Source organism: Epinephelus fuscoguttatus, linkage group LG4, assembly GCF_011397635.1.
Source record: "Epinephelus fuscoguttatus linkage group LG4, E.fuscoguttatus.final_Chr_v1".
Taxonomy (NCBI): Eukaryota; Metazoa; Chordata; class Actinopteri; order Perciformes; family Serranidae; genus Epinephelus; species Epinephelus fuscoguttatus.
This window is the reverse complement of record NC_064755.1, coordinates 12771979-12799080: the sequence shown is the minus strand read 5'-3', so window position 1 is coordinate 12799080 and position 27102 is coordinate 12771979. Positions and strand designations below refer to the sequence as shown.

The 27102-nt window shown below is 39.6% G+C and overlaps 2 protein-coding genes across 2 annotated transcripts in view; one reads left to right on the top strand and one right to left on the bottom strand.

Annotated features, from left to right (window-relative positions):
- Positions 1 to 1526: 1526 nt before the first annotated feature.
- pnp6 (purine nucleoside phosphorylase 6) lies at positions 1527 to 16390 on the bottom strand. Its single transcript, XM_049573962.1, has 6 exons — positions 16209 to 16390; positions 11009 to 11178; positions 10815 to 10918; positions 6820 to 6995; positions 6540 to 6730; positions 1527 to 4735 (listed from the first exon to the last, which is right to left on the bottom strand). The coding sequence occupies exons 1-6, from the start codon at positions 16250 to 16252 to the stop codon at positions 4539 to 4541; spliced, it is 882 nt and encodes a 293-aa protein (XP_049429919.1). The 5' UTR covers positions 16253 to 16390; the 3' UTR covers positions 1527 to 4538.
- A 2916-nt stretch (positions 16391 to 19306) lies between these two features.
- hydin (HYDIN axonemal central pair apparatus protein) overlaps positions 19307 to 27102 on the top strand; it is a 119118-nt gene continuing 111322 nt past the window's right edge. The window contains exons 1-6 of the mRNA XM_049573961.1: positions 19307 to 19398; positions 19885 to 19976; positions 21597 to 21722; positions 23371 to 23490; positions 23933 to 24067; positions 26693 to 26892. Coding sequence (XP_049429918.1) covers positions 19908 to 19976; positions 21597 to 21722; positions 23371 to 23490; positions 23933 to 24067; positions 26693 to 26892 — 650 coding nt within the window. The 5' untranslated portion in view covers positions 19307 to 19398; positions 19885 to 19907. The remainder of the gene's footprint in view (positions 19399 to 19884; positions 19977 to 21596; positions 21723 to 23370; positions 23491 to 23932; positions 24068 to 26692; positions 26893 to 27102) is intronic.

Sequence of the window (27102 nt, the reverse complement as noted above, 5' to 3'; positions counted from 1 at the left end):
CCATTGTCTCATGATTCGACCATGCCTGAGGTAAATATCTATCTCTAGCAGCTAAATGTTTGCTAGCTGGTAAAATGTTGGTGAATATGCTTAATTGCTTTTTCCAAAGTTAGTTGAGAAGATCAATATCTCTCTGCACTGCATGGTAGGTATAGAGCTAGTGCAGTTAGCCTAGCTTAGCATAAAGACTGAATGCAGGGGGTGCAGCTGGCTTTGGCTTTGCTCTCTCCAAAGTTCCAAAATATCATAATTAACATGTGCAAAGCTCACCAATTTATATGATCCATCTTGTTTCTTTAATCCAACCTCAAACAGAACACTTATCTATATGCCCAGCACTGGCAGTGTGCTGTGCATTCTGTATTTTCAGTGCTATAAATCAAGGTTACCCCAGTTGAAGCTAAAGTACTGAGGGCAATAATTAAGATGATCTGGACAAACCAAGTTGGCACCATCATGCATACAGATGCATTGTTGAACTTGACCTGTCACATCTCCTCAGAGGTGGGGCAGTAATTTTCCAGATCCACTCTGCATGCTGGTACAGCACAGTGCTGACACACTGCTGGCAGCTGACTCCTTTTGGAGGCGGCGTGTGAAAGTCAGTGGAGACATTCCCTCAACGACGCTATTTCTTACGCTTGTAAAAGTCACATTCACTAACAGCAGCGTTGCTGTCTCATAGACTGTGTGAGCTCAGGTACATGACAGTGCATAAGAACAGCTTGTGTGTGTGCAAGAGTGTATAAGAGTGTAAACTCAGCAGAGCTGTCCTGTTCTATTTCCTCAGCGTCTCTTTTCACCCTATAATAATCAATAGTGGGCTCTGGGCTCTGTTGGCACTGCGACAATAGATAGATCAACATTACATTACAGATGAGGCCTGTCGCCAGCCTGCGGGGACTGCCGACTCAAACACACTTCATTCTCCTCTCTTACTCTCTTTAGTCACTCCTATCGTCTGTCTTTATCTGTGTGTCTGGTCTACCACTTCCCTCCATTCAAAGCAGAGAGCCTGATATTTGCATCCTACATGCATATCTTTGTAGAAGTCTCACTTTTAGCTTGGAGTTGTGAGGCAGCTGTGTGTACGTGTGCAAATACAATCCAGCCCAGTAAAGGTGTTGTGTTGTCGGGCTGCCCGGTTCATTTGTATTAATATTTCAGCTCCACAGTGGGTTGTATGTAGATGAATTATGTAACAGAAAGGAGCACGGCACGAAACAGCCATTTCCACTTCATCTCAATCTCACAGCGTCTTCATCTGTTTGAGGTGTGTTTCAAGTGAAGGATTGAGGGAATGAAGCCGAGGATATACAAAGAGTGGATGCTTTGCTGAGATGCGCGTGTTTTATCTCATTGCTTTTCACAGATATCGCCCTGTTCACCGATCATCATTATTGCTGGTAGAAACTCTTTTTCTCCTTGAAAACAGCCACACTGATTGATTCTGGGGACATAACCCCTCAGTGCACACTCACACACACTTACACTCATCCATGTCAGAAAACACCAGCACCCCAATGTCATCTGCAAGTTTTTATTTGACAGCAGCAACATTTGGTAAGAAAAGAAATAATTATAAATCAAAACAGACATAGTAGATTTATCCTTTTGGTGAATTTGTTTCTAACCTGAGACCTGTATACAGTAAATATGAGTCAACTGAGCATAAAATATATAGTTACTATTTAGTCTAGGATATACAAAGGTGCGGAAGACTTCACAAACCAGACATTAGGAGACGAACAAAGAAGCAAAATGCAAAATTTGGAGTTGTGCCCATACAGGAAAGTAGTGAGAGTGATTGTGCTTGTTTAAAATGAATCAACTGTATGTAAATTTCCCCGTTTGTTGTGTATGGAGCAGATTCAGATTTTACATTTCGATGATGGCAGGCTTCACTCTGAGTGGAATTCCCCTTTAAGACTTCCATTACCATCTTGATGTAAAGCCTGATACAAATGGCCTAAGAGGTGGACTGCTGATCTAGGGTTTCTCGGGCCTTTGCAGCTTTAATGAATGAGATGGTCAAGGGGACCTGGCAGCAGGTTCCAGATTGAAAACTGCAGGTCGAGGTATTATAGCTCTCCCTGATATTACAGTGCTGTGGTCTCTTGTTGTACAAATAAAATGCATCCAAATGCAATCCACCCCAGAAAAAAACCTTCATACATCCCTACTGCTTCACCAAATTAGCCTTTGATTCAAGGCATTTCTTTCAGATTACATTGTGCTTATATTGTGGACAGGCTTCTCAGACACTGATTCAGCTAAAACTTCACTGCCTTCTTCAATGGATACCCAACAAGGCTTTGGATTGACATGTCATTTCCATTTCATCATATTTTTTCATCAATAAATACATTAGATAATTAAAATAAGTAATTTGTCTATTTAAAAAATAAACTCTGATTTTACAGTGGAGTGTAAATATACTCACTTTGATTTATAGCTTAAATAAGTATTTATTATACATCATTATTAACAAGCAATCACACATAAAGGAATGTAGGTGCCAGCTACTCCCAGTGATCCTTTTTGATTACAAGAGTTATTCTATATGTTCTCTATTTAGCAGCTACTATAATGTAGATTCACTTCTAAGACACTGCTGGAGAAGGAACTGGCTGTGTCCTCAATACCTGCACCAACATGTCAAGGCCAACGCATAAGTGCACAGTGTCGTCTGAAATATCTTCCAATACATCTTAAAGGGACAGTTCACCCCCAAATCAGAAATACATACATTACCTCTGACCTGTAGTGCTATTTATCAGTCAAGATTGTTTTGGTGTGAGCTGTTGAGTGTTGGAGGTATCGACCATAGAGACGTCTGCCATCTCTTCAATATCATGGGTCTAGATGGAACTCGGCTTGTGGTGCTCAGAGTGGCAAAAAAAATACACTTTAAGCATTGCAAGCAAAGTGCCATCTTGTTCCAACAATGTAGACTGATAAATAGCACCACAGGTAAGAGGGAAATATGTATTTTTTATGCTGAGGTGAACTGTCCCTTTAAGCTAGCAGCTACGCATTCATAGGTGGTGGGTGCGTACATTGCTCTTGCTAAAGGCAAAGAAGACATACAGCATGTATTCATATAACAAATGTAAGTATAAATACTGGAGGGTATCACTCTACAAGCCTTAATCATAGACAAATGACTAGAGATGAGGTAAAATAAAACAAAAATTCATGTTGCTGAAGATGTTACCCAGTGATCACAACTACTAGCCATGACACAATCATCACTGTATCTGTAAAGGTTTGATGCGTCCATTAGGAGTCATTAGTAATGAACAGTCGTGTCTTACATTGAAGATTTTGTTTAGACACACTCAAATATACAGTAAAGGTTCAGCCATCAGAGAGGTCCCAGTCATGTTGTATGCTGCCACTCCAGCCTTAACAGGTAGTACTGTAAAGGGAAATCCCAAACAACCCTGCAGCACCAATGCAGGATAAAAATACATACCAGTGGGGGTTGTACAATAGCCATAGCTGTATTCCTGTTACATTTATTGATCCATGATCTGGGATATATGAGAACATGGTCATTTTTAAATAAGGGAATGTTATACTGTAATCGTAAGTAGTCACCACAATAATCTGGATTTGAATTTAAACACACAACAAAAGTCAATATGTCAACTACGGATTGGAGAGATGCCCAACAAACACTACTTTCACAACATTTCTTCAGCCTGGTTTTCAAGTCTCATGATTCAAGCACGACACTTGCTGTTACAGAGCAACTTTACTTGAAAATTATGTTTTGTTTTATTTTCTCCAGTAACTTTGCTGCGTTGATGTAAAGTTTGCTCAAGGGTGTGTTGGTACACCATGACATCACTGCTGGGTGTGGTTACAGGTGTATTCTTCTGACCAAACAAACAACAGGCGACAGGGATGCATGACGCTTGTCGAGAAATGTATCTGAAATTCTCAAAAAGGAAGGTAGTGAAACACTTGATCCGGCTGTTCAGAATCCTCTGCTAATTAACATTAGATGATTGGACTGTGCTGAACCAAAAACTGTCAAAAAAATTAAATAAAATCTAAGCCAGTCATTGCCTTCTATTAAAACTTTTACATTAGGCCAATTGTTGCTTTTCCAGTTTATAGATTTTACACCTCTGAAGAACAAATTTCGCTAGTGGTCAGATATATATAAAGTCGGCATGAATGTGATTCATGGAGACTGGATCCAGGGTTGTGAAAGTTTTGCTGTGATAGCACTGAATTGCAAACTAGACAAAGTTGTCATAAATCATCAATGCTGCAGTCTATCACAAGTACCATATTGACAACATGTTTTTCTTTAATCTGCCCTCCACCTTAAAACCCTATCACTCACTCCACCAGATAACCATGATAGCCAATACAATACCCAAGTAAATAATAACTTATCCATACCTGACCAGTTCACCATCTGCACCTACATTTTTTACCTTTGTTCAAAGCTATGATTAGTCACCGGTGACTTCACTGTGAGGCTGGATGTTATTTTCGTCAGCAGATTTCAGATGAAGGTACTAGATCTTAGTGATGAGTTGGCTGACAAGCTTCTGGAGGTCCTGGGTTCTGAGCTCAGTGGTCTTCAGCACCTCCTCATGGTTTGCCTTCTCACTGCTCTCATAATCTGTCACGACCTTGTTGGTGATGAGGGACAGACCCAAGACACGCAGGCCGCAGTGACGAGCCACCACCACCTCTGGCACTGTGCTCATACCTGGACAGAGGGAAGAAAGTATTTTTTTCAGGTGCACTGAATAATCATGAGTGTAACAATAATAATACAACTAATGATAAGAGGAGGAGCCGTAGGGCTGCTCCCTGAAAGTAGAGGATTGGAATCATCATTTGGGGGCCCCCTCAGTCAGCTCAGATTTCATTTAGATGTCAAGCAGTTGTTTTTTGTGTTTGTTTATTTTGTCAGTCAATGCACAGTGTACTTCTGGGAAAATGTTGTAGCTGCAGAGTCAGCATTCCTCACTTTCACACTGCTCTCCGGAGTAAAATCATTACACTACGTCAAGTCATCCTGTCAGCTTGGTGAAGATGTCTTGCAACGGGTACAGGCAGCTGCGGACACGGACCAAGGGAGAGTCTGAGTGAGACGTATGCAGCTGTGAGATGAAGAGAGGCTTTGCACGGTCACGTTTTAAGATAACATTATCTTCTGCCTTCTGCTTAGAGGTGCTCACAGCAACTTAATACTATACAGTCTCTGCTTTTTCTAACATCTAGAGTCGGCAAAAAAATATTGTTGCACTTTTCTGATCTTAGCATTGTTAGCATGCATTAGCTCAGAGTGCTAACTTGGCTTGTTTGCTATGTAACGTGAATGTAGCTGTCCCCCTGAACGTCTTGCTGAACTCGGTTAAAAAAATCTGACAGTCCAATAAAGTTGCTTAATAAATATGTAGGAGAAAAAGGGAAAAAAGGTCAAATATTCATATTGAACAGCCAAATCCCATTTGACTAACAAGATAAAAGGGACAATCCTGTGATTTAGTATTGTACTTTCACAAAATTGGGACTCTAAAAGAGGCATATACTCTTCACATGTGTAGGTTTATCTGCCTGCAAAATACAAACACAGATAAATAAATAACAAAACATAATTTGTATTTTAACCCCACCTTTGAAAAAAGAGGAAAGTAAGCCATAAATGAGTAGTGGAAATAAAACAGGAGGTTTAAACATTGGAAAACAGAGACAGTTGGACTGTTTGCATTGGGCCATACAAAGGCTGTGTAAATAATTGGGAAGACACCCAAATAACAGTGTCTATGGCCAAAAATATGAGAGAGATAATAATAAATAAGGCCGTAATAGCTCATTGGGTCATGTTGGTATCCAGTCATAGCTAAGGGTTATGGTCCATGAGGGGGAAAACGGTCCTTTCCTACACAACAACTCTGTAGCATGGTAGCAAATGCCTTGTTTTACCCAGCGGCATAAAAAGATGTGACGCTTTGTGGATGTTCTCACAAATACCAACTGGATCTATTGCAGACTTAAAAAAAGAAAAAAAAAAGAATGGAGGTTACGAATGCAACGGGAGGGGGTCCAGATGAGATAAAAGTTGCTTTGCGGTGTCTATGAAACAAATTGAGAAAGCAGTTGACACACTTCTGAAAAGACCTCTTAGGGTGAGGTGCCAGCTTTCATGACATAAAAATATAAATGCAACACCAGCCAAGCTTTATCCTGCACTGCCAAACGCATCTGCTGAAAGGTTATTGAGGATAAATAAAGTGGAATTTTTGAATGCTGAAGCCATAACTACCCACACCTATAGCCTATTTGTTGACATTTCGGCAATGCTGCTTCTATTCCAGGGGAAATTCGACTGCAAAAATTTCAAATGCTATTTCTATCTATATCAGAGTGCATTATCTGTTCTTATTTGAATAATGAATTCATATTGATTGAAATATCCGTAGTAAGCTGTTGTAAATGCACTGTTGAGAGACTGTCCTACAACACATCAGTATCCTTTTAAGTGAGCATGAAAGAGCTGTACTAACCCACAGCATCAGCCCCCAGCATCTGCAGGGCTCTGCACTCTGCAATGGTCTCATATGTCGGTCCAGCCAGCATGCAGTACACCCCTTCCTGCATGAAGCTGCCGCAGTTTTGCTCCTCTGCTGTTTGCTTGGCCAGAGTCCTCAGCTCACGGTCATATGCATCCGACATGCAAGGGAAGCGCACTCCAAACCTGGAGACGTGAAATGAATGAATGTGACACAGCAAAAAGACAGATATATGTTTCACTTTCATAGTCCTGCCCTGGTGTTGGTGCTATACCTTTCATCATTGTGCCCACAAAGCGGGTTCTGCCCTGCAAAGCCAGGCATGTTAATATGATCCTTGATGAGCATGATGTCTCCCACATCGTAGCTGTCATTAAGCCCTCCTGCGGCGTTTGTCACAATCAGAGCTTCCACACCCAGCAAATAGAAGACTCGCACCGGGTACGTCACCTGGAGGGACAGACATGCTCTGCTTTAGGGACAGATACTGTTGTTCTTTTATTGTTTTGATGCATATCAGATTACAAAGGGGAGTTACAAGACGGGGGTCACCTGGGAACAACGGAGGAGAAAACGCATCACTTGAGAAGCCAATATTTTAAAAAGGGACGGCGTCTGCACATACTGATGTCAGTAGACTCGAGGGGTTTTATGACTATGGGTTCTTGTTGAACTGTGCATGTCTGAACTTGTGGTTCTGTACTAACCTTTATATGGCAGCCGATGGCCCATAAATGACTGTTGTTACTTCTCACTGCAGTCACATTTGGAAATTGCTTTTTCTATTTCACATTTCTCTGAAGCTTAAATTGCCTGTTAAAGTGTTTTGCAAGTTAATGCAGAAATATTTTCATGTACCCCAGTTTCTTGATAAGGTCAGAGCTGTCATTTTGAAACATTGGTCTGTTTGATATGAGTTTTGCACATTATCACAGGGAAATGTGCTCTAAGTTGACTTGTGGCTGCATATGTAAAAGCAGGACTGTCTGTGGTTACGCTGTAGCATGGAGACGTTAATGAAAGATTAACTGCATCAAATTATTTGCCAAAAGGCTCTTGGGTTTTGTGTTAAGCTAGTTTTCAGTTGTTAATGATTCTTTATGTCACCTGACAAGAAGGGGGAAAAAGTCAGACTGAAACAGACAGAACTTAAATGAGGACAGGATTAAGAGCGAGAGAGACTAAGAGGTGCTGGTTTGGTGCTTTGAGCTTAATGCTAATGCTAACATGCTTACAATGACAATGCTAACATGTTCATGTTCAGCATTTAGATGCCTCTGTTTAGCATTTGCATTTTGGTGTAATGTTTACTATGTAAACCATCTTAGTTTAGTGTGCTAGCATGCTAACACTTGCTAATTAGCATTAACCACAATGTACAGCTGAAGCTGATGGCTTTGTCTTCACTTAGGCTGTACAGGTATTTGGCCATAGAGCAAAGTATAATTCCCATCTCACTGAGACACCATTAAATTTAATATATGACAGTGGTTCCAAACTGGTCCAGCCCTGGGGTCCAGATTTCCCCTTAGTCATAATTTCAAGGTCCACACAGTTTAATATATTCAGTGTCATACTTGAGATTGGTCATGTCGTTGAGCTAGTTTGCTGTGTCTGTCAAGTAGCTGTCTGTAAGTCACCATCTCCACAGCAGGAAGCAGCACTTCAAAATAAAAGCTTTGTTCTGGAACTTTACTGTGCTTAATAATGAAGTTTGTTTTTTGCAAGTCACTTGTGGTCCATTCAGAATAGACCCACGACCCACTTCTGGACTGCGACCGACCAGTTAGGAGCCACTGCTATATGATTAATCAAACGGTATCTATGTCTCCATCTCTGTTCCTCAGTTATGGCATTGGGTAATGGCCAGAAAAAATGTTTTTGCAGTACATTATGATGTCACAGTGGTGTTGACCTCTGACCTTTTGGATATTAAATGTCATCAGTTCCTCATTATATCCTGTTAGACATTTGTGTGAAATCTGTTGGAATTTCGTCACATGAAAATGTGTTTTGTGAGGTCACAGTGAACACCAAATTCTGATCAGTTCATCTTTGAGTCCAAGTGGGCATTTGTGCCAAGTTTGAAGAAATTCCCTCAATGCATTCCTGAGATATCACATTCATGAGAATGGCACAGACAACCCGAAAACATAATGTCTCTGGCACAGAGGCACAAAAACGACTGTCAGCCTGAAATTGCTATACACAGAGCAACGCTGCTGATGTGGCTAATAAAAACTAATTTTAATCTCAACCAATTTTCTGTTTAGTTTGCCAAGAATGTATCTATGTAATACTGTGGTGAAAATGTACCTCAGTTGGCTTGGGTGGAATCAAAATTTTTTTTTTAGTTCAGCTCAGTTCATGGTGATTCAGCTCGAGGCGTTCCATACATTATATCACTGTCTAAAGTCCCAACAAGGTACAGGAGAGTCATAATGCATCTGGCTTTCTATTGCTGCATGTATGAAACTGGATTTTATGATCCAGTGGGCTTATATGGATCATTTTATGTGGAGATGGCACATCACAGCTGGTAATAAAATAAATAAAACCAGGATACGGTGTCTCCACAGGTCAAAGGCCGCTCCCATGTTGACAATATGACACACCGAGTGGTTTTCTCACTGTCATCACAATTCTGCAGCTGATCATTCATCACACACAGTAAATTGTTAGCCAAAGTTGGGAGCTTTACTGTGGTCTGTCTGTCATATTCTAAGTTTACACAACTTGATATTAGAAAATTATAAAATCATGATCGAGGATGAGATAAAGATTAAGCGTCTCTTAAAGCAGTTTTCTCTGATAGAGATGTAAAAATATATGAAATGAAGTCTGGTCTGAGGTGTTGGATTTAAAGCTGTTACATTTACAAAACAAAAATAATACATTTTAAAGGCAGTTGGATATAAATGCTAGATGCAAATACTGCATCTACAATTATCACTAGGCCAATGCTATAATTGGAACTTAAAAAGATCTTGCACAAAATGAATGCTGTTTCTTGCAGAGTCACCCTCCGTGACAAGAACAACAAAGTCAGTGTTTGAAAGTTTAAAGATCAGGCCTCCATACACTCACGCTGTAAATGTTTTTCTCAAAGTGACTGACAAAGTCAGAGTTTAAACTGCCAGCTTTAGTTCAGTTACCCTGTATAGTATATCATTCACATCAGCAAGGTTTCAAAATGTCGAAGCAAGTTGGCTCATGACAGAAACTGAGACAGAAAGTTGCTCACAAAGCAAGTCACAGTACAACAAATAATTATGTGTGCATCTCTGCACCAAACAGCATTAACATGGATATCATTCAAATTTCATTTGAATTCATTAATTATTTAAGTAATTCCAGCATATACCAAAGTAGACAAGTCCAAAACGTAACTCTGAGATCAACACATTACAATGTTTTTAAACATGCTGGCAGCATGGATGGCAATAGTGGTTGGTCCACCACTTTGGTCTGCACTGAAATATCTCAATAACTATTAACTGGATTGACAATAGATGTGCTGACTTTTCCTTGGTACAGCAGGGGAGAATTTTCAGTGATCCTGTGAAATATCTCAGTATATACTGGATTGGCAAAAACATTATACAAACTGGGATGTCATGGGAACTACTATGGGTACGAAATCAATGCCAAAGTTCTGAAAACGTAACAATTCTTGCCTTTCTCCAGTAACGTAGGTACCGGGATAGCATTAATTGTGGGGCAGCATGCCTACAAGTGTTCTAGTCTGCTGTTAAATGCGAAAGGAAGAAAAAGAACCTCTACTAGCACTCAAGAAAAACACCTGGAAGATGGCGACAAGTGCAGTTGCAGCAGAAAAGTGTTTTTCCTGAGGTGTGCCTATCTTTTAATTCTTTGCAATGGGAGCACTTCATATTTACACTCTGCTACAAACACCAGTAGTGTAGAGGTCTCTGCGTCTATTCTGGACGGAGCTCTGCAGGTTTGGTGTTATTCTCTGGTTGCCAAGACTTGAATAATAATCAGTGTTGGTTAAAATGCTGTGCTCGACACTGTCAATTTTTGGTTTTGTCTCTTATCTATTATTATTGTTGTAATTATTATTTTTACTGTGGTAGACAGATGGTGACTCACACAACTTTGGTGATTCCCTGACTTTTCCTCCAGCACAACCATAGGGCTCACATTTGTAACTTTGAGTGTAGCTTTGGAACTTTACTTTGGAATAAATCACAAATTTTTTAAAGCACCATAAGCAGTTTTTCATTTTCTTTATATACTTAAGCTTACCGTGTGTATGTTGTAGCCCTCGTAGAAGTGGAATCTCCCCTTCATGCAGACACACTGACGGCCCTGCAGCTTCCCGAACACCAGCTGACCAGCATGGCCTGACACTGCACAGCACAGTATGACCAGCTCATGTTCAGTTTCCATCCACTTATAATAAGTTGTAGATAAAAAGCAATTTGTCACAGACAACTTACCAGTGCTGGTGGGAAAATGTGGAATATCCTTGTAGGGAACCACAGTCTTGTCAGTTAACAGATCAGCCAGACCGCCCAGGCCTGAACCACAGATGATGGCTACTTTAGGACGCTGCTCTGTGTGGGCCAGCAGCCAGTCTGCTGTCTCTCTGTACTCTTCATAACTGTATCTGAAAATAATGGAAATAATTCTGATTGATTTGAAATATTACTAAACCACAGCTCTGAGAGAGAAAAATTAGCTGCATGTCTGTGTTACTGCAGCAAGTTCCATCATCATAATGGTCACAGAGGAATAAACACCATAAACACTCATCAACATCAGTCTCATGTTTAGAATTAAGAGTAATCACTATAGAGGCCATCAATGTGCTACAAACAGATGCAACACAAGCAAATGAACATATTCACCAACTTGTCAACACATGCGCAGCATTTACAAAACAGCTTCACCAACTTCACGACACACAAAAACATCAGTTTGACGACACACGAAAACGTCAACTCGACGACGAGTGATAACAACCATTGGACCACACACACGCAACATTTAGAAAACATCTCCACCGACTTGACAAACGAGAACATGAATTTAACAACACATGCGCGGCATTTTAAAGTGCTGCAAGAGGCTCACAACACAGCGGAAACTGTTTCCAGGGGACACTAAAAAGTGATGCGCACGGCACGCCGTCGTTGCCATGGATATATGGTCGTTGCTGGCTTGTGAAAGTATTGAAGTCGGCTATCTGTCACCTAAAATGTAAGTATTTTTATGTCTTATTTTAAGATTATGATCGCATGATGGAGATGTGATTGTAACTCTGCTCTTAACCTAGCGTTAGCCTATTGCTAAGTTTTAGACTGTTAGAGAGGGGAGATAAATGTTAGTAGTTAATTTAAGGACCACCAGCTGTGGTTACCTAATCAATAACTGGTGAACAAAGGTCCAATTTGTAGGATGTAGAGCCATTTATTAGCAGAAATGGTTTATAATATTCATAGCTATGTTTTCATCAGTATATAATCACCTGAAACTAAGAATCGTTGTGTTTTCGGGAATTAGCTGTTTATATTGGCGGCCCCTCTTCCATGTTGTCCGCCATGTTGTTCCACAGCATCCCAGAGTGGACAAACACTGGTGCTGTGTCTGAAATTCCATACTACCATGCTATTTAGTTTATAGCAGACAGTGACCAAGACAGCTCTTAAACACGGGTAAAGCTTCAATTTAAGTGTAAGTTTGTCAGAAGTTTAAGCTTTTACTTTGCTAGGTGTAATATAGCTTTTAAATTATTATTATTATTATTATATTACTGGTATAGGCTACTGTAAAAACAATGGACTTAACTACTGAGATGTCACCCATTGGTTTGTGGACTCCTAAAGCCATGAGTTTGGCTTGGCTGTTGCCATTAGTGACCATATTTGGGAGAGAGGCTGGCGCTGTGGAGGAGCGAGGGATGGACTGAGAAGCCAACGACACTTTCAGCAGAGCAAAGTGATTTCATTTTGTTAGTGGTGTCAACAAAACCTGCTGGTAGTTGAACTTGCTTGTCCCCTATTTCAGGTTCTACTAGTAACTATTGAGGTTATAGCCAACTGACATAACGTTAGCCTGTCTCATAATTAACTGTGTATATTTTGTGAGATTGTTTGATATTTAGTGTACCAGCCAAATTACTAGTCAAGGATGCTGATTAGATTGGAAATGCCTTGAGGTATTACATCATACAAAGTCTGAAACAGTCTGTAATTCTGGTTATAAATCTGGTTGTAAAGCTATAACCTTGTTAATGTCCCCTCTGTGCCTCGAGCTTTGTTATTAAAACACAATGACACTTCAGGCTACAGCCTTTACCAGACCAATCTGCAGCAGGAGAGAGCCTGATGATTTTGAGCCCATTTTAGTGCTGCCATCTAAGATGACAGCTACATTAGGCTACCCTTGGGTGTTCAATCTTCCCACATTTTCCCCTTGTTTCCTTACTTGGTTCAAGCTCCAAAAGGAGCTGGGAAATCTTTCATTGCAGTAGGTATGTTGGTACCTGGGACAGGGTGAAGTCAAAGTGATGAACATGAGTAATGCTCCAACTGGCTATCTGAGTGGTGACTTTATTAAAACTTTATCAAAGCAGAAGTGTATTTCTGTAGTCTCTAAAATCTGTGGGAGAATTATCAAAACACCCGATAGGTAATCAATTCATTCTAAAGCACTGACAATGACACTATTGTTGTATGGCTGCATTACTGGCCTGTCAGTTGCAGAGGTTGCCCTTCACATGATTCATCAGGTGGTAATGGCAGTTTTACACACAAACGTACAACCATACTCACACCCAGGCAGACATGCAGTTGGCTGCTGTAAATAACTTCTGCCGTCATGTTGGTGTGTGATGATTCATACACAGATTCACTGTCGGTGCCAGCAAAAGGTGGGGAATGAAAGAGAGCAATTCAGGTCATTTAACCTGACAACTGAACAACCTGTTTTTGTAATCAGTGATTTATAAACCCCAAGAAATTGAAACGAGGAGATGTCAGCAGGGGTCCAATGTGTAGCCATAGCCATAAAAATCTCTTGTGTAACAAAAACAAGATGACAGTTCATGTGTCTGTAATTCTGCTGTAATTTATGTTAGATATGATGGTCACTGAAATGTTCTTATCAGCAAGGCAGATGGTAAAGAAAATTTTTGTTCTAGATGTGTCCTACTGCTAAATTTACTAATAGACAACTAGACTGAAAACACTAACAGCTAATAACAAAGAAAAGTGTTTAAACAATTGATAAAATGACAATGGCTAACCCTCTGATATACGCTCCTTTCATTAAAGATCTGGTGTGTAGGATTTAATGCTATATGGCAGTAAGGGTTGCAGATTACAACCAACTGAGATTTCTCCCATGCGCCTAAAGTGTCGGAGAACTATGGAGACCAACACGAAAACACAAATGGCCTTATCTAGAGCCAGTGTTTGGTTTGTCTGTCCTGGGCCACTGTAGAGCAAAATGGTGACTCGGTGGAAGAGGACTCACTCTGTATGTAGATCATGGATGTATAAGGAGAACTGAATACAGTGTTGGAGGTGGGCCCCATTTATTCCTATGAAAGTTGCTCAGTTGCGCATGAAGCCAAAAAAGTTTGACTTTTCAGATGTAGTAAAATTACCCAGATCTTCTGCATCATTGGGCCTATAGTGCAAGTGCACTGACACAAGCCCTTTGCTAACTTGAATGGGGATAAAATAATTTGATCTTGCACCTCTTCCAGAATTTAAAAGGTTATTGGACCGAAATGATCCAATCCTGATGGTGAACAGGATTTACGACGCTCAGAAAGGTTTTTCACAATGTCTGTGGGGAAAAGCCCTTTAGGCCCAATAGCATGACACAGTGGTCCAATCCAATGTTTGGCCACTAAAAAATATCACTTTAAAGTCCGATGCACTTCCAGGGGACCTGATGTAGATATAAACAGCTCATTTTAAGGTAACAAAAAGACAATGAGTTTGCATCTTGTTGGTCAAATAATTCCTCTGCTGTTAAAACAATTTATACATAACTAATACCAAGTGCTGATGCTAACTTTTTAGCTAGCTATTCTTTTTGTCTACAACTGTGATAGCATTTTATTTTGTTTGACTAAATTGTTCTTGTACACTTAGCACCATAATTCTACAAATAAATACTTAAATACCCCGTTGTTAACTAACAGCCCCAAACAGCCCCTTAACTGCAAATTACTGAAGCTAAGTTCATCCTTTTACACCTGTGGATCATAAGACGACTGTGTGAATTTAATTTATTTAAAACCTTCTAACTTTGACCAAAGTTACCCTTTAAATACATTAATGATAACTTTTCACCAAAACATGTCAAATTAGGGCGGCACAGTGGTGAAGTGGTTATTGCTGCCTCCGTGCAGAGTTTACATGTTGTTTCCCCGTGTCAGCGTGGGTTTTCTCCGGGTACTCCAGCTTCCTCCCTGATACATGCAGTTAGTTAACTGGTGACTCTAAATTGTCCATAGGTGTGAATGTGAGTGTGAATGGTTGTCTGTCTCTAAAGCCCCTTTTACACTGCCAGATTTTCCACGAATGTTGGGCCATTTTGCTGGCAAACTGCAAGCGTTTAGACACACAGAGCCGGACTGGCGAATTGATGAGATGTTTTTTTCCACTGTTATTTAAAGATTATGTTCTTGCACTTAAAACTATTTGACTCAGTGAGTTGAAGCGAAACTTCCAAATATGTCATACCTTTAAACCAATGGGTATCATTTTAGAATTATATTTGGGCTATTTCATATATTTAATGACTAGAATACTATTTTAATTACCAAAAGCAACTTTAATGTCTTTTGTACTTTTATTTTTGTGCGTTTTTATTCTTCAGATGCTTTTTCTTTTTGTACTAGTGCCTATTTATTAATTTGTGGATTTTTAAAAATATCTCTGTTTTATTGCTTCCTTTTTTCTTTTTCTAACAAAAACAAAAAAACAAACAGTCAAGTCATATTTAATGATCAGGCAGGTAGCACATGCCTTTGAAAGCACCGTAGGCCTATGTATTATGTAATAGCAGAGTAAGAAATTAAACTCAGAGCAGGAAGTGAGCTCGTGGGCTCTCCGGGACCGGCAAGCTGCGCGCGGAGCTGTCCGTGGTACTGCCGGAACTTTGTGTTCCAGGCACGAGAGCACAGAGAGGCTGTGTGTTTTACATATTTGGAAGACTCAACACGTCCAACCAGTTCGGCCAGCCTGAGTGGATGTTCAACTCCGAGGCTGTCAGTGAACTAGGAACACAAGACTGGTGAACGGACACAAACATTACAAATGAAATAAAATGGATTTGTTCGTGTAGAGAGATAACAGACTTTATAATTACGACATAGCCCACATACCACCTGGGACACACAATTACGTCAGAGTGACAGGTGTCATCCTGGAGGGAAAGCCCCCATATGCTACTAATCCTCGGAATGAAGCGTTCATGTCACTGTATTGGCTTCTCTACACAATTCTCAAACAGCACAGTCCAAAACAAGATGATTATTGTACACTTTACTGATTACACAATCGTTACGCTGTAAAAAACACTGGATACCTCTTTATATGATTAGACTACAGGGTAGCCTTGACAACCGTGAGGCTCATTTCACTCCGGTCCACCAACATCCAGCCTTATTGGTCTTACCTGCACAGACTGGAGGAGGAGGAGGAGGAGGATGCCGCTTCCATATCTGATGATGAGCGTTACCAATCTACTGATTAGATGCTGTTTGTGTCGTGTTTGACAGACGCTTCCCGTGCTGAGTTGACGATAATGTAGCGGCTGATGGAGACTCTGCTGCTGCGGACGGAGTGGCGGAGGTCATGGCGCGTGCCAACGTCACTGCGTACGGGGCGAAGGGGCGGGACCTAAGTTGAATGCCGGTCCCTCTGAAGAAGACCGTAAATCCTATTTTCTACCAGGCTGGGCAGCTCACTGATCCGTTCACTGACAGAGACGGGGCTGGGAACAGAGGGAGAAACAATGAGAGAGCTACAGAGGGAAAGACCAACACAAAGATGAGGGAAACGATAAGATGAGCAACTAATAAATGCTACAAGTCACAGAGTTTGGTTAAACACCTCAGAACCTGCAAACTGCTTAATATGTTTGAACTGAAACATGTTGTAGCCTGCAAGTAGTTTCCCTCCCTCACTTTCTCCCTCACACACAGACACAGACACACACACAGGCTGCATAACAATTCAAAGTGCTGACTCATGGGTTAGAAGGAAAGAATGAAAGTGAGAGGAAACACAAAAAGTGAGTACCAACAGCTGTTGTCAAGACAACTATAAACCAATATGGTATAATGAAACATAAAAAAAAACTCTGCACTGTATGCTCTGTAGTGCAAACTATCATTCCATGTTAACACTTTATGGCTTTATGATTTAAAACACTGTCAAGTGAATGAAAATATCCAAGGCTGGAGGACACTGAGATTATATGTCCCCCATATTTCTTTCTTGGAATTTCAGGATTCAGTGGAAGAGTTTAAAAAAAAAAAAAAAAAAATCAATAAAGCATAATTAACTGTGTTCCTAGCAATGTGGAGAAGGCTTTGGAATTGCATTTGACTTTCATGTGAGGTTCACATGTCATTACAATTTCATTTACTCACATTAAGCAGTGGAACAAAATATACAAATATAACTGTATATTGTCAGTCACTGACAATATACTACAATAGATACATAAACAAATACATGCCTAGATGGCAGCCCGTGGGAAAAATATTAATCAGTGATGATCTAGGTTAAAGATTAGTGACCTCTGTAAGATATCAGTCCAAATAAAACTGTCATGAACACAGTTAGTCAAGAGGGATAAATAAGTGGATTTGTAAAGTTGTAGACTCAATTAGGAATTCCTGCGCTGTCATCATGCTCACTGGGCTTTCAAATCCCCTTTGTAGTCTCACTTGTCCTTATAATGACCCTCTTGAACACACACACACACACACACACACACACACACACACACACACAGAGTGCTGCAATTCATGTTGGTTATGTGTGAGTGAGTGAGTGAGTGAGTGAGTGAGTGAGTGAGTGAGAGTCAGAGTGGGAAACGTTCATAAGGTTGTTTGATAAAAATAAGATGGGACATATAATTTAATATGATAATGTTTCTCTTTATTATTTTAATTGTGGTCTAATATTTATTACTTCCTCAGTTGTGTCCATAGATTATCCATCTCACTAATTGTTGGATTTTTCATAGTATGCAATGAACCACATCTCGGTATCAGTGAAAAAGGCCAAGACAAGCTGCTTGAACTTGACTTAAGGTCAAGTTGTCTGTAACAAATTACATTTAACAAGTGTTAAAATTGTACTTGAAATAAAACAACCAAAACAACAACAACCACAACAACATAAAAAAAGTTAAAATTATACTTAAAATATTCACTGAAACACTGATTGTGAGGTAGGTACTTGAACATTACTTGATTACTTGTTTTTTATACTTCTGCCAGAGGTAGTGTTGAAGTTACTATTTATTTTACCACATTTATTTTAACTCTTTAGATTTTACATAGGCTACAAAATGTTATTATCTTTTAAAATATAATACACTTTTAGGCTATAGATACATTACAGGACAGTGGGCTATGAGCAACTGAAACCAGCTCAGCATAAACTTGTGATGGGGTATTTTTACATTCTGGTAATCCTATTTAAAAGCTACTCAATTAAAACGCCTATGTTTAGATCATAGAGTTTGGCTGATTCAGCTTTGAACTCACAAGAACCAGGTCAGTTAGTTGTGACTGTAATGTAATTTATTGTTTTAAGGGGCTGTTCAGTACTTATGAGGGGGGAAGGGGTGGTGCAAAAAGGGAGAGGCATGTCAAACAATTTTTAAGCACTGGGGATGGACTTAGGTTTTTTATTTTGGCTTAGGGGATAGGCATTCAAATTAAAATGGTTGTATTTTGTTTTATTTTACTGCAGATTTTCATGGAAACATGCCCTCCAAACCTGCCTGGGTTTGCAAGAATGGCCAAAATTACACAACTTATCACAGTCAGAAACTGTAAAAACAGAAATTATTGTTGGATTTTCATATTTCCAATTGTCCTTGGACACATCATATGCAGTGGAACTGTGTCAGAAAAAAATAGTGATACTATTTTATCAAAATCACTTTATTCGTCATTTTATTTAAAAATGTGGCCTAAAATAAACCGTTTACACTAATAAAGCAGCATGCACGATAAGGGTGAAAAACCAAGGCTTTTTTTTAACTCCAGGATTTTGTCTTCAACTGTGGACTTTAAACATTCAAACTTCAAAGGGTAAGTTTTTAAAAAATCTAATAACTAATTTATGGTGGAGGGAGAGTCATGCATTTTGCACCAGTCACTCAGGGAGGCTCAAGGAAAAATATTTGTAGCTTTGGGGAGGTTGAAAAAAAAGTCACAACCCAGCCACCCCACTCCACTGATAAGTAAAGAAGAGTCCCTCACCTAAAGAAATTGGATTATTTTGAGAGACGATGCCAAATTGAGGGAGTTCTTTCTTTTCAACGTTTCAGAGTCGCCTTTGTCTCATGATGACGCCTCAGAAAACGGCATTAGTTTCGATTTTCCTCAAAACGTTCCCTTTTTTATTAGACGTGTTGTAGCTATGAGACAACTTCAATGCACCACTTTGCAGCCAGTTTGTGTTACAGCAGCAAGCCAATCACAGAACAGATTACTGGGAGGTCGTTGAGTATGTTGCCAGGGCGACAAACCACAACGAAGATGTGAAGCCGTCACCCAAAGGAGTGGTAGATTAATACTTAATTATTTTTTGTCAGTGCAACGAGACAACATGTTTAACTGGTAAGTTTACTGTGACGGTAAGTGACGGAAGAGAAGCGTTAAACAGGATAAGTTAGAAAACATGTAACAGCCTAATGTAACGTGACAGTGAGTCAACGGGTTGACTGAGGACCTAAGCAATGTAATGCGAAGTAGGCTTTTTTCTAACTTTGGTCAGGATGAGCTAACAGTTAAGCCCATATATAATTGTAATTATACGTAATTAATTTAGCGGACAACTTTTTCAGTTTGAAGTAAGCTTAAAGCAAATTTCCTCTAAAAGTATCGAAGTGGCTTTGAGGACGAGAACTTCTAGTTACCTAACATTAGTTAACGTTACTGTTAGCATGTATAGCCTAGCTAACGTTACATTAGCATGACATCAAGAAAAAGCAACGTCTTTTTTTATATTTGGAATAAAATGTGCCCTTAATTTGCGCTCTTTAATTATTAATTACACATAGTCTTCTCTTCTCTTCTCTTTCTTGCCTCTTTTCTTTTTTGCAGGTGAATGTGTGCTTCAAAACAAAATGACAGCCATTCAGTTTCCCCCAAGAACGAAGTGGTTAAAGAGCGAGATGCCTCTCAAGTCAAAAAGGGTGAGGATATCCTGTCATGACATCTTGTAGCTTCACACAGAATTAGAAGTATCCAGATAAAATGAATCAGATCCTGAAACCATTTTTTCTCATGAATTATCAGGAGGCCCAATTTCCTGTAACCCACGTTTTGGACATGGTCCCATTCTGTTAAAGAAGCTGCTTCAAATGAGAGATTGTCCTAATAATTACCTTGGCTTCTTATAGGGAACAAAAATCAATATGTGACTGCAGTGCTTTGTTGCAGTGACCTCAGCTCAGCAATTTTAGGCCTCTGCTCTCTACTTAGCTGCTTGTCTCTGTAGCGTTACCTGGAGTAGGTGACAAGAGTAGGAGGTACTTTTACTTTACTGAGGCCCAGACTTTTTATAGGGCAAAATATGATCCACATAAAAGTGATTATTTGTCCTTACAGTTGGTTATCAGTTGGTGATAACTTATTTTTAATCCTCTAACAAAACCTGGTTTCCTCATGGTCTGGGCAATAGTAAAACCTAAGCCAGTGCATACACTTATTAATAATTTGACAATAGCGTTTTCTAATATCTAAATATTTCTTAGTTGCTTTAGTAGTTTAAGCCCTCTGTATTCCTCTATATCTGATGGTAAGTGTAATAAACAACATAAATATAGTTGGACAATAATATGTCCGTCCATTCATCAGCTTATGCATATATACCCCGGGGCCTCCTACCAGTTGGACATGCCCAGAAAACCTCCAAAGGGAGGCGCCCAAGAGGCATCCTGGTCAGATACCTGAACTACCTCAATTGGCCCTATTGGATGCAAAGGAGCAGCGGCTCTACTCATAGCTCCCTCTGGATGTCGGAGCTACTGCCCCTATCTCTAAAGCTGAGCCCAACCACACTACGAAGGGAACTCATTTCGGCCACTTGTATCCACAATCTCATTCTTTCGGACGGACACTTAAATGTATCAATGGTAAATAAAGCAGTGAAGTAATTATATCCCACAGCACAATATTCAAAGCTCTGTGGGCTATTATGCCTGCATCTCTTCATGCCAACACCACGTGATTACCATTTAGGAGAGGTCATCATTTAAAGAGAAGCCACATTATCTCACAGCTTGCCTTTTAAAGAGCAACTTTGTTGTCACTAAATAATACAGTGTTGTGTGTTATGGATACATACCTAACTGGCAGCTATTGAATATTGTATATACAATAACCCCCTCTGCTAAATTATTCATTTAGATTTTAAGCTAAAATCCATCTGACCTAACCTTGAAATAGGCTAAGTGCAGTTAGATGTTTCTTTGCGTCTGGTGCTCTGATAAAGAGGTGCCAGAGGATTGTGTGGAGAGGATATTAACCACAAAATGCTGCAGGTCATCCTCACTGAAGAAGAGACTACAGACACTCTCTAAGCACATGAAATCAGTCCATGGAAATGGTCTTAATGCAGGCCTCTGTGCATATGTGTCATAGCTGACAGCCTTAATGAGACAGTCTACAGCTCTTGTGCTCATTATCTTTTTCCCATTTTCTCCTTTAGTGATAACAGTCTTCTTTGATGTGGTGCCTCATCACTGCTGAATTAAGAGACAGGAAACAGGCTATCAGTTAGCTTAATAGCCTGAACTGCTGTGTGTTTGCAGGTGACTCCATCTGTTTACATCCAAGAAATATTGCAGTCTACAGAGGAGCGCCTGGCTAACACCAACGAGATGCACCAGCCCCGCATCCTGGAACTGCTTGACATGAGCAAGACTACGCATCACAAAGTAACTGCCAGTCAATGTTGTGACATGTCCATAGCTAAAAGCTAAAAAAACAACCAGAAAAAAAGATGAAAGCAGATGGTAGCAGTGATAGTGAAAGGTTACAATAGGCATAGATAACTAGGATGATGAAACCGGTTAAACATGTCATTGTTTTATTTGAGGTTGAAACAAAAACTATGGACTGTTCCAATTCCACCAGCAACAAACTTGACAATGACAACAGCCTACTGCAAAAGATAAAAGTTGGACAGGAGTTTGCCATTATCACTGCCATCTGCAGAGAGGCCTCAGCTGCTGACTTTGATCTTCATGAGAATGAAACCCTGGGGAGTCCACTGTAACATTTAAAACTGAAAAATACATTGAAACCTACATTTGATTTAGACAACTTGTCTCCTCACTTCAAAAGACTTTCAGACCACAAGGATATATAATAAGGTATATAAAACTTCTTCTAACAAAATGTTCCCAGTGGTACTGAAACTGTACTTTTACTGTAACATTGGATCATTTGTACTATAGACACACACTTAAGCACAGTTGCCATACTTAGTTTAACAGCTGAGTCAGGTGTGAGATCAAATGGACTGAACCTTTATGTGAATTAATAGATATATCTTAATGCAATGGATATTTGTGACTTTTTGTAATGGTAGATGAGACTACAAAAAAGACGCCAACATTCAAACATCTCATTATTTCATCATTAATCCCCTGCATTCAGAACATGTGCTGTCTGCTAAGGTCATTTACATTGTACCAAAGTTGCTTCCCCTTAGTCAGCAGGCACTAATTGATGGGCAAAGGGCAACCAATGTGACTGAATGCTCTGTACTTTTAGAGTCAGAATTTAACAGAGGGGGGGCTTGGAGCAAAATACCATCAAAAGTTTGTGAAATGTCTATGAAACTAATAAATGCCCCCTCATCATAATTAGAAGGAGCCATTTTTGCATCTCACCCTGTTCACATTTTTGTTGACTTGTCAGATATGCTAATGTGAATCCAAATAACCCCCACTGTGGGCCACTGCAGGTGACCAGGGGGAGCAATGACCAGTAGGATCTTTTTATGTCATCCTGAGAGCCACAAAATTGCACACTTTAATATACAGAGCAGTATTATTTTCTTTCTATGACTGGCAATGACAGAGGACAAATGAAACTCACTCAAGTTAATTCCAAGAGGCCATATCTTCTCGTACATATTATAAAGTCTTGGTTAAATTCTCTTCTCAAATATGTTTAAATGTGTGTTCCTGAGCACTTTGCCAATATAATCTCTAATCTATCCATCTGACACGTGTAGCAAATTCTCAAAAACGTCATTGGAGATTGCTTATGGCAGTGAAATGAACATTCGGTTAACTTGCACTAGCTCTGTTGGACATTCCTGCATCAGCATGCCAATGGCACGCTCCCTCAAAACTTGCAACGTGTGTGGCATTGTGTCATGTGATAAAACTGCACATTTTAGAGAGGCCTTTTATTGTGACCACCCCAAGGCACACCTCTGTCATAATCATGCTGTTTAATCAGGATCTTGATATACCACAGCTGCCAGGTGGATGGATTACCAATCATGTATCATGTTTTGTTTTTAGGAAAGATTTATTTTATGCTTTGTGTGTCTGTGTGTGTGTGTTTTAGTTGTCCTTGGTGGATATTGATCATCCACTGTTCCAGCCCTACCCGTCTGAGCTAGTCTTCCAGAACTTCACTCCTGCACAGACCTACACATTACCTCTACTTCTCTGCAACAATGACAAGGTGTGTAAATGAGTAACGAATAAATAAATAGTTACACTAACAACATGGCTGCTTAACCGATGTTTCAGTCATGATTAGTTTTGAAATGGAACAACAGGAACAGTTCAGCCTGAGCATAGCTTTGATCAAAGCAGGTGAAAAAAGTGTGTGTGTGTGTGTGTGTGTGTGTGTGTGTGTGTGTGCATGCATGCGTGTGTGTGTGTGTGTGTGTGTGTGTGTGTGTGTGTCTGTGTGAGAGAGTCATGGGGTGTGGGTTGTGTGTACAGGGAGAAGAATGATTGGAAAAGGTCATGGGGGATTGGTGGAGATTTATCACTGCAATTTGTACAAGACACCATCAAGTAATAATGAATAAATCATCACTTGTGTGTACCTGGGTCCGTGTTTGTTGCTGTGTGGGGTTTGCAATTTCATAACGTTTGTAGGATGTTATTTTGTCAAGGTTTCACGACAAGTGAAGTTGGAGCTGGAGGACTCAGAGTATTTCCATGTGGTCGGTCCAGAGGATGCAGGTTGCAAGGTTGCACCAGGACTGTCTGCTACTTTCACTGTCATCTTCACCCCGCAGGAGAACAAGGTACTGGAGACAGGGCAGTTTGACTGCTCCATAGAATAATCATACACAGAAGGCTAGATTTAGGGAATACAATGAAGTAACAAGGTAACCTGTACTTAAGAGGCTGATATAGAATTTAGATAAGATGATTTGATGAAGTTGTAATCAGATCTGTAGGTAAGCAGAGGATAGGTTGTGGGTAAGAATGTGAAATTAACCACTCCTTGTGAAGACAATAATATAGCGAAATTACATAAATTAAATAGATAATATGAAATTAATGACAGCTGATACATCAAAATGGAAGCACTTACTTTGCATTCATATTCTGTGCACATATCTCTTGCAATGGCCAGTTTCAGAGTTAGAGGTAGAACGTTAAGGGTCAAGGGTCAGGCATTAGGTTACACTAGCACATCCTTTTGTCGACTGTTTTACTGATACTGCGGGAGAAAGTGAAACCTGAGAAGCAAAGGTCAACATGAAATGTAGTAACATTATATTAAAGGTAAGATAATACCTCGTGGGTGTCATGACTGTTTGACAGTGGTCGCCACACTTAAAAGTTTTTAGCTGTTTAGATAGCTGACTCTAGGGATGGCAAAGAAGGTCACTCAGTGGGTCCACAGGCCAAAGATACTATTGCCATGGATTGCCATGAAATTTAGTACATTCATGCTCACCAAGGGATCAATCTTTATGACTGGTGATTACCTGAGTCTTCTCTGGCTGTACCATGAGGCTGATACAAGTGGCTTTTATTGAAATCTCTCAATCACTATAAGATGGATTGTTGTGAAATTTGGTTACAGACATTTATAACGCTCAGGGCCCAGCTGTTCAAAAGTTTAGCCTGGATCAGAATGATTTGGATTTGAAAAATCCCATGTTTTACTATCCAAGATCAGCTAATCCATCTTGCTTTTGTGCCAGTTTTTCAGTGCCACATTGGACTGGATCACCCTGATCCAGATAGACTTTTCAAGATTACAAATTCTGTATGAACAGTGCTCTAAATGAGACTGCCAACTATGTAAAGAACAACAGGTAGAGCAGCCAGTATGGGTCACTCTAAATGTTTTTATTTAAAAAGACATAAAACGGTGTGGGGGATGCTATTTTTAAGAAAATCATTCATGACTATGTCATTACAATCAATATAAAGTGATGAATGAAAGTTAAAATTAAAGTAATAATCCAAAGATTTTCATTTTAATAAACACATGTTAAGTCACTATCTTTTCCATGGTGAAAAGATCAATGGTGATTGAGCCTATGGCCCTCTGATGAAAGTTTGCAGTGTAACGAACTGGCTGTCTGTGGTGACATTCCTGGGAAAACTCTATATGCGGTACACAGTCATTAATTATATGCTCTCACACTGTCTATGCTGTAGTAACCCTTTCATCTCACCAGCTGCACAGCTCATAGAATGAGCTGATAGAAATAAATTCACCAGCCAATAAACAAAGTGCAATTACCGCTTATTGCCATGAATGCTGCCAAAGAGAATGAGATGGAAATCTTCGAGATTGTAACTTCAGGTAATTTTTGTTTGATATTGACAGCTATTTGGAAGATTATTTTATGGGGACAAAATCCTTTATCTATTGCTTTTTTCTTTTTTCTTTTCTTTCTTCTTCTTTCTTTTTTTTTTTTTTTTTTACTTCGCTGTACTGAAAGACTTAATAGGTAGCCTAATGTCTACTTTATCCACTTCATCACTGTAGCAGTTAAACAAATCAAGTGCAAAATATAAATAAATGTGGATGTATTTGACTTATTTAAAAGTTTTATTACTTTTTGTTCCTGGAAACCATCCTGAATCTGTCCTTTAGCTTGCATCAGGATAATCCTATTTTTTTTTTTTTTGTATCAAAAAAACTACTACTAAAAAACTTTTGTACATCACATGCTGAAGGTTTAAGCTAGATTAAAACCAAGACTTTCTTACATGATCTAATCTGATTTCAGAATCCTTTTTTTCTCTCGCACAACCCGTTTTCAAGATTTGATCCAACTGATCACCGAAATCCAATCAATTACTTTTGGACTACTGGGCCCTGTGCTCAGGACGGATGGTATTAAGTTATATCCTCTTACTATTCATCTAGTATCATCATCAGGTTAAACCTTTATTTTTTTAAACACTGATTTATGGCAAAATACCTGCAAAACTAATAAAATTCCTCAGCTATACTTTGTGTTTAATGCTTATTAGCAAATATTAGCTACACCCTCAACTAAGATGGTGAATAAGGTAAAACATTAAACCTACTAAACATCAATGCACTAGTGCTGTTATTGTGAGCACGCTGATTTTAGCGTTTAGCTCAAAGCCTCGCTGTGCCTACACATAGCCTCTCAGAGTTGTAGCGTTTTGTTCTTGCTGGTTTTGTGGTAGTAGTATAGTATACAAACATGTTACAGTAGAGAATACCAATATCAATGGTTTTGTAGCTAATTTACTAAAAAATCAGTGTGTGTGTGTGTGTGTGTGTGTGTGTGTGTGTGTGTTTGTGCTTGTGTTTCCGTCCAGGACTAATTGTGAGGACAGGCGAGTGGCTCATCATCACCTAACAAATACATAAAAAATACATGTGGAGCTTGTTTGTTTGACACATTTTTCTCATTTTGTCCATGCAGGACTACCACCACAGACTGGTTTGTGTGACAGAGAGGGAGCGGTTCGAGGTCCCAATCCGTGCTGTTGGGCCACGTGCCATTCTTGATTTTCGTGATGAGCTCCATTTACCTGTCTGTCCTGTGAAAGCCTCCACAGAGAGGACCCACCTAGTCCGCAACATAGGAAACGGCAAGGCCAAGTTCAAGCTAGACACACAGAGGTGAGTGTCAGTACAGTGAGGGCTTTTGTCTACTCTCTTCTAGTGACTCAAGAACTATATTATTGTCCTTGGTGATAAGCACACATTTCATTAACGTTTACAGTAATTCCTATTGATTACAATTAAAGGTTTTATTGAACATTTGGGGTTCCTCTGCCAGTTTCTAAAAGAACATTGAATCTTGGCCGTTATTAAATGCTGAGCCTTAAC

What these genes read in the sequence shown, in the direction of transcription:
- pnp6 (XM_049573962.1), bottom strand. Translation starts at nt 16,252, where the DNA reads ATGGAAGCGGCATCCTCCTCCTCCTCCTCCTCCAGTCTGTGCAG. An exon ending in TCCTCCTCCAGTCTGTGCAG is followed by an intron (nt 11,179 to 16,208) that starts GTAAGACCAATA and finishes CATTATTTTCAG; the next exon opens with ATACAGTTATGAAGAGTACA. An exon ending in ACATTTTCCCACCAGCACTG is followed by an intron (nt 10,919 to 11,008) that starts GTAAGTTGTCTG and finishes TGTGCTGTGCAG; the next exon opens with TGTCAGGCCATGCTGGTCAG.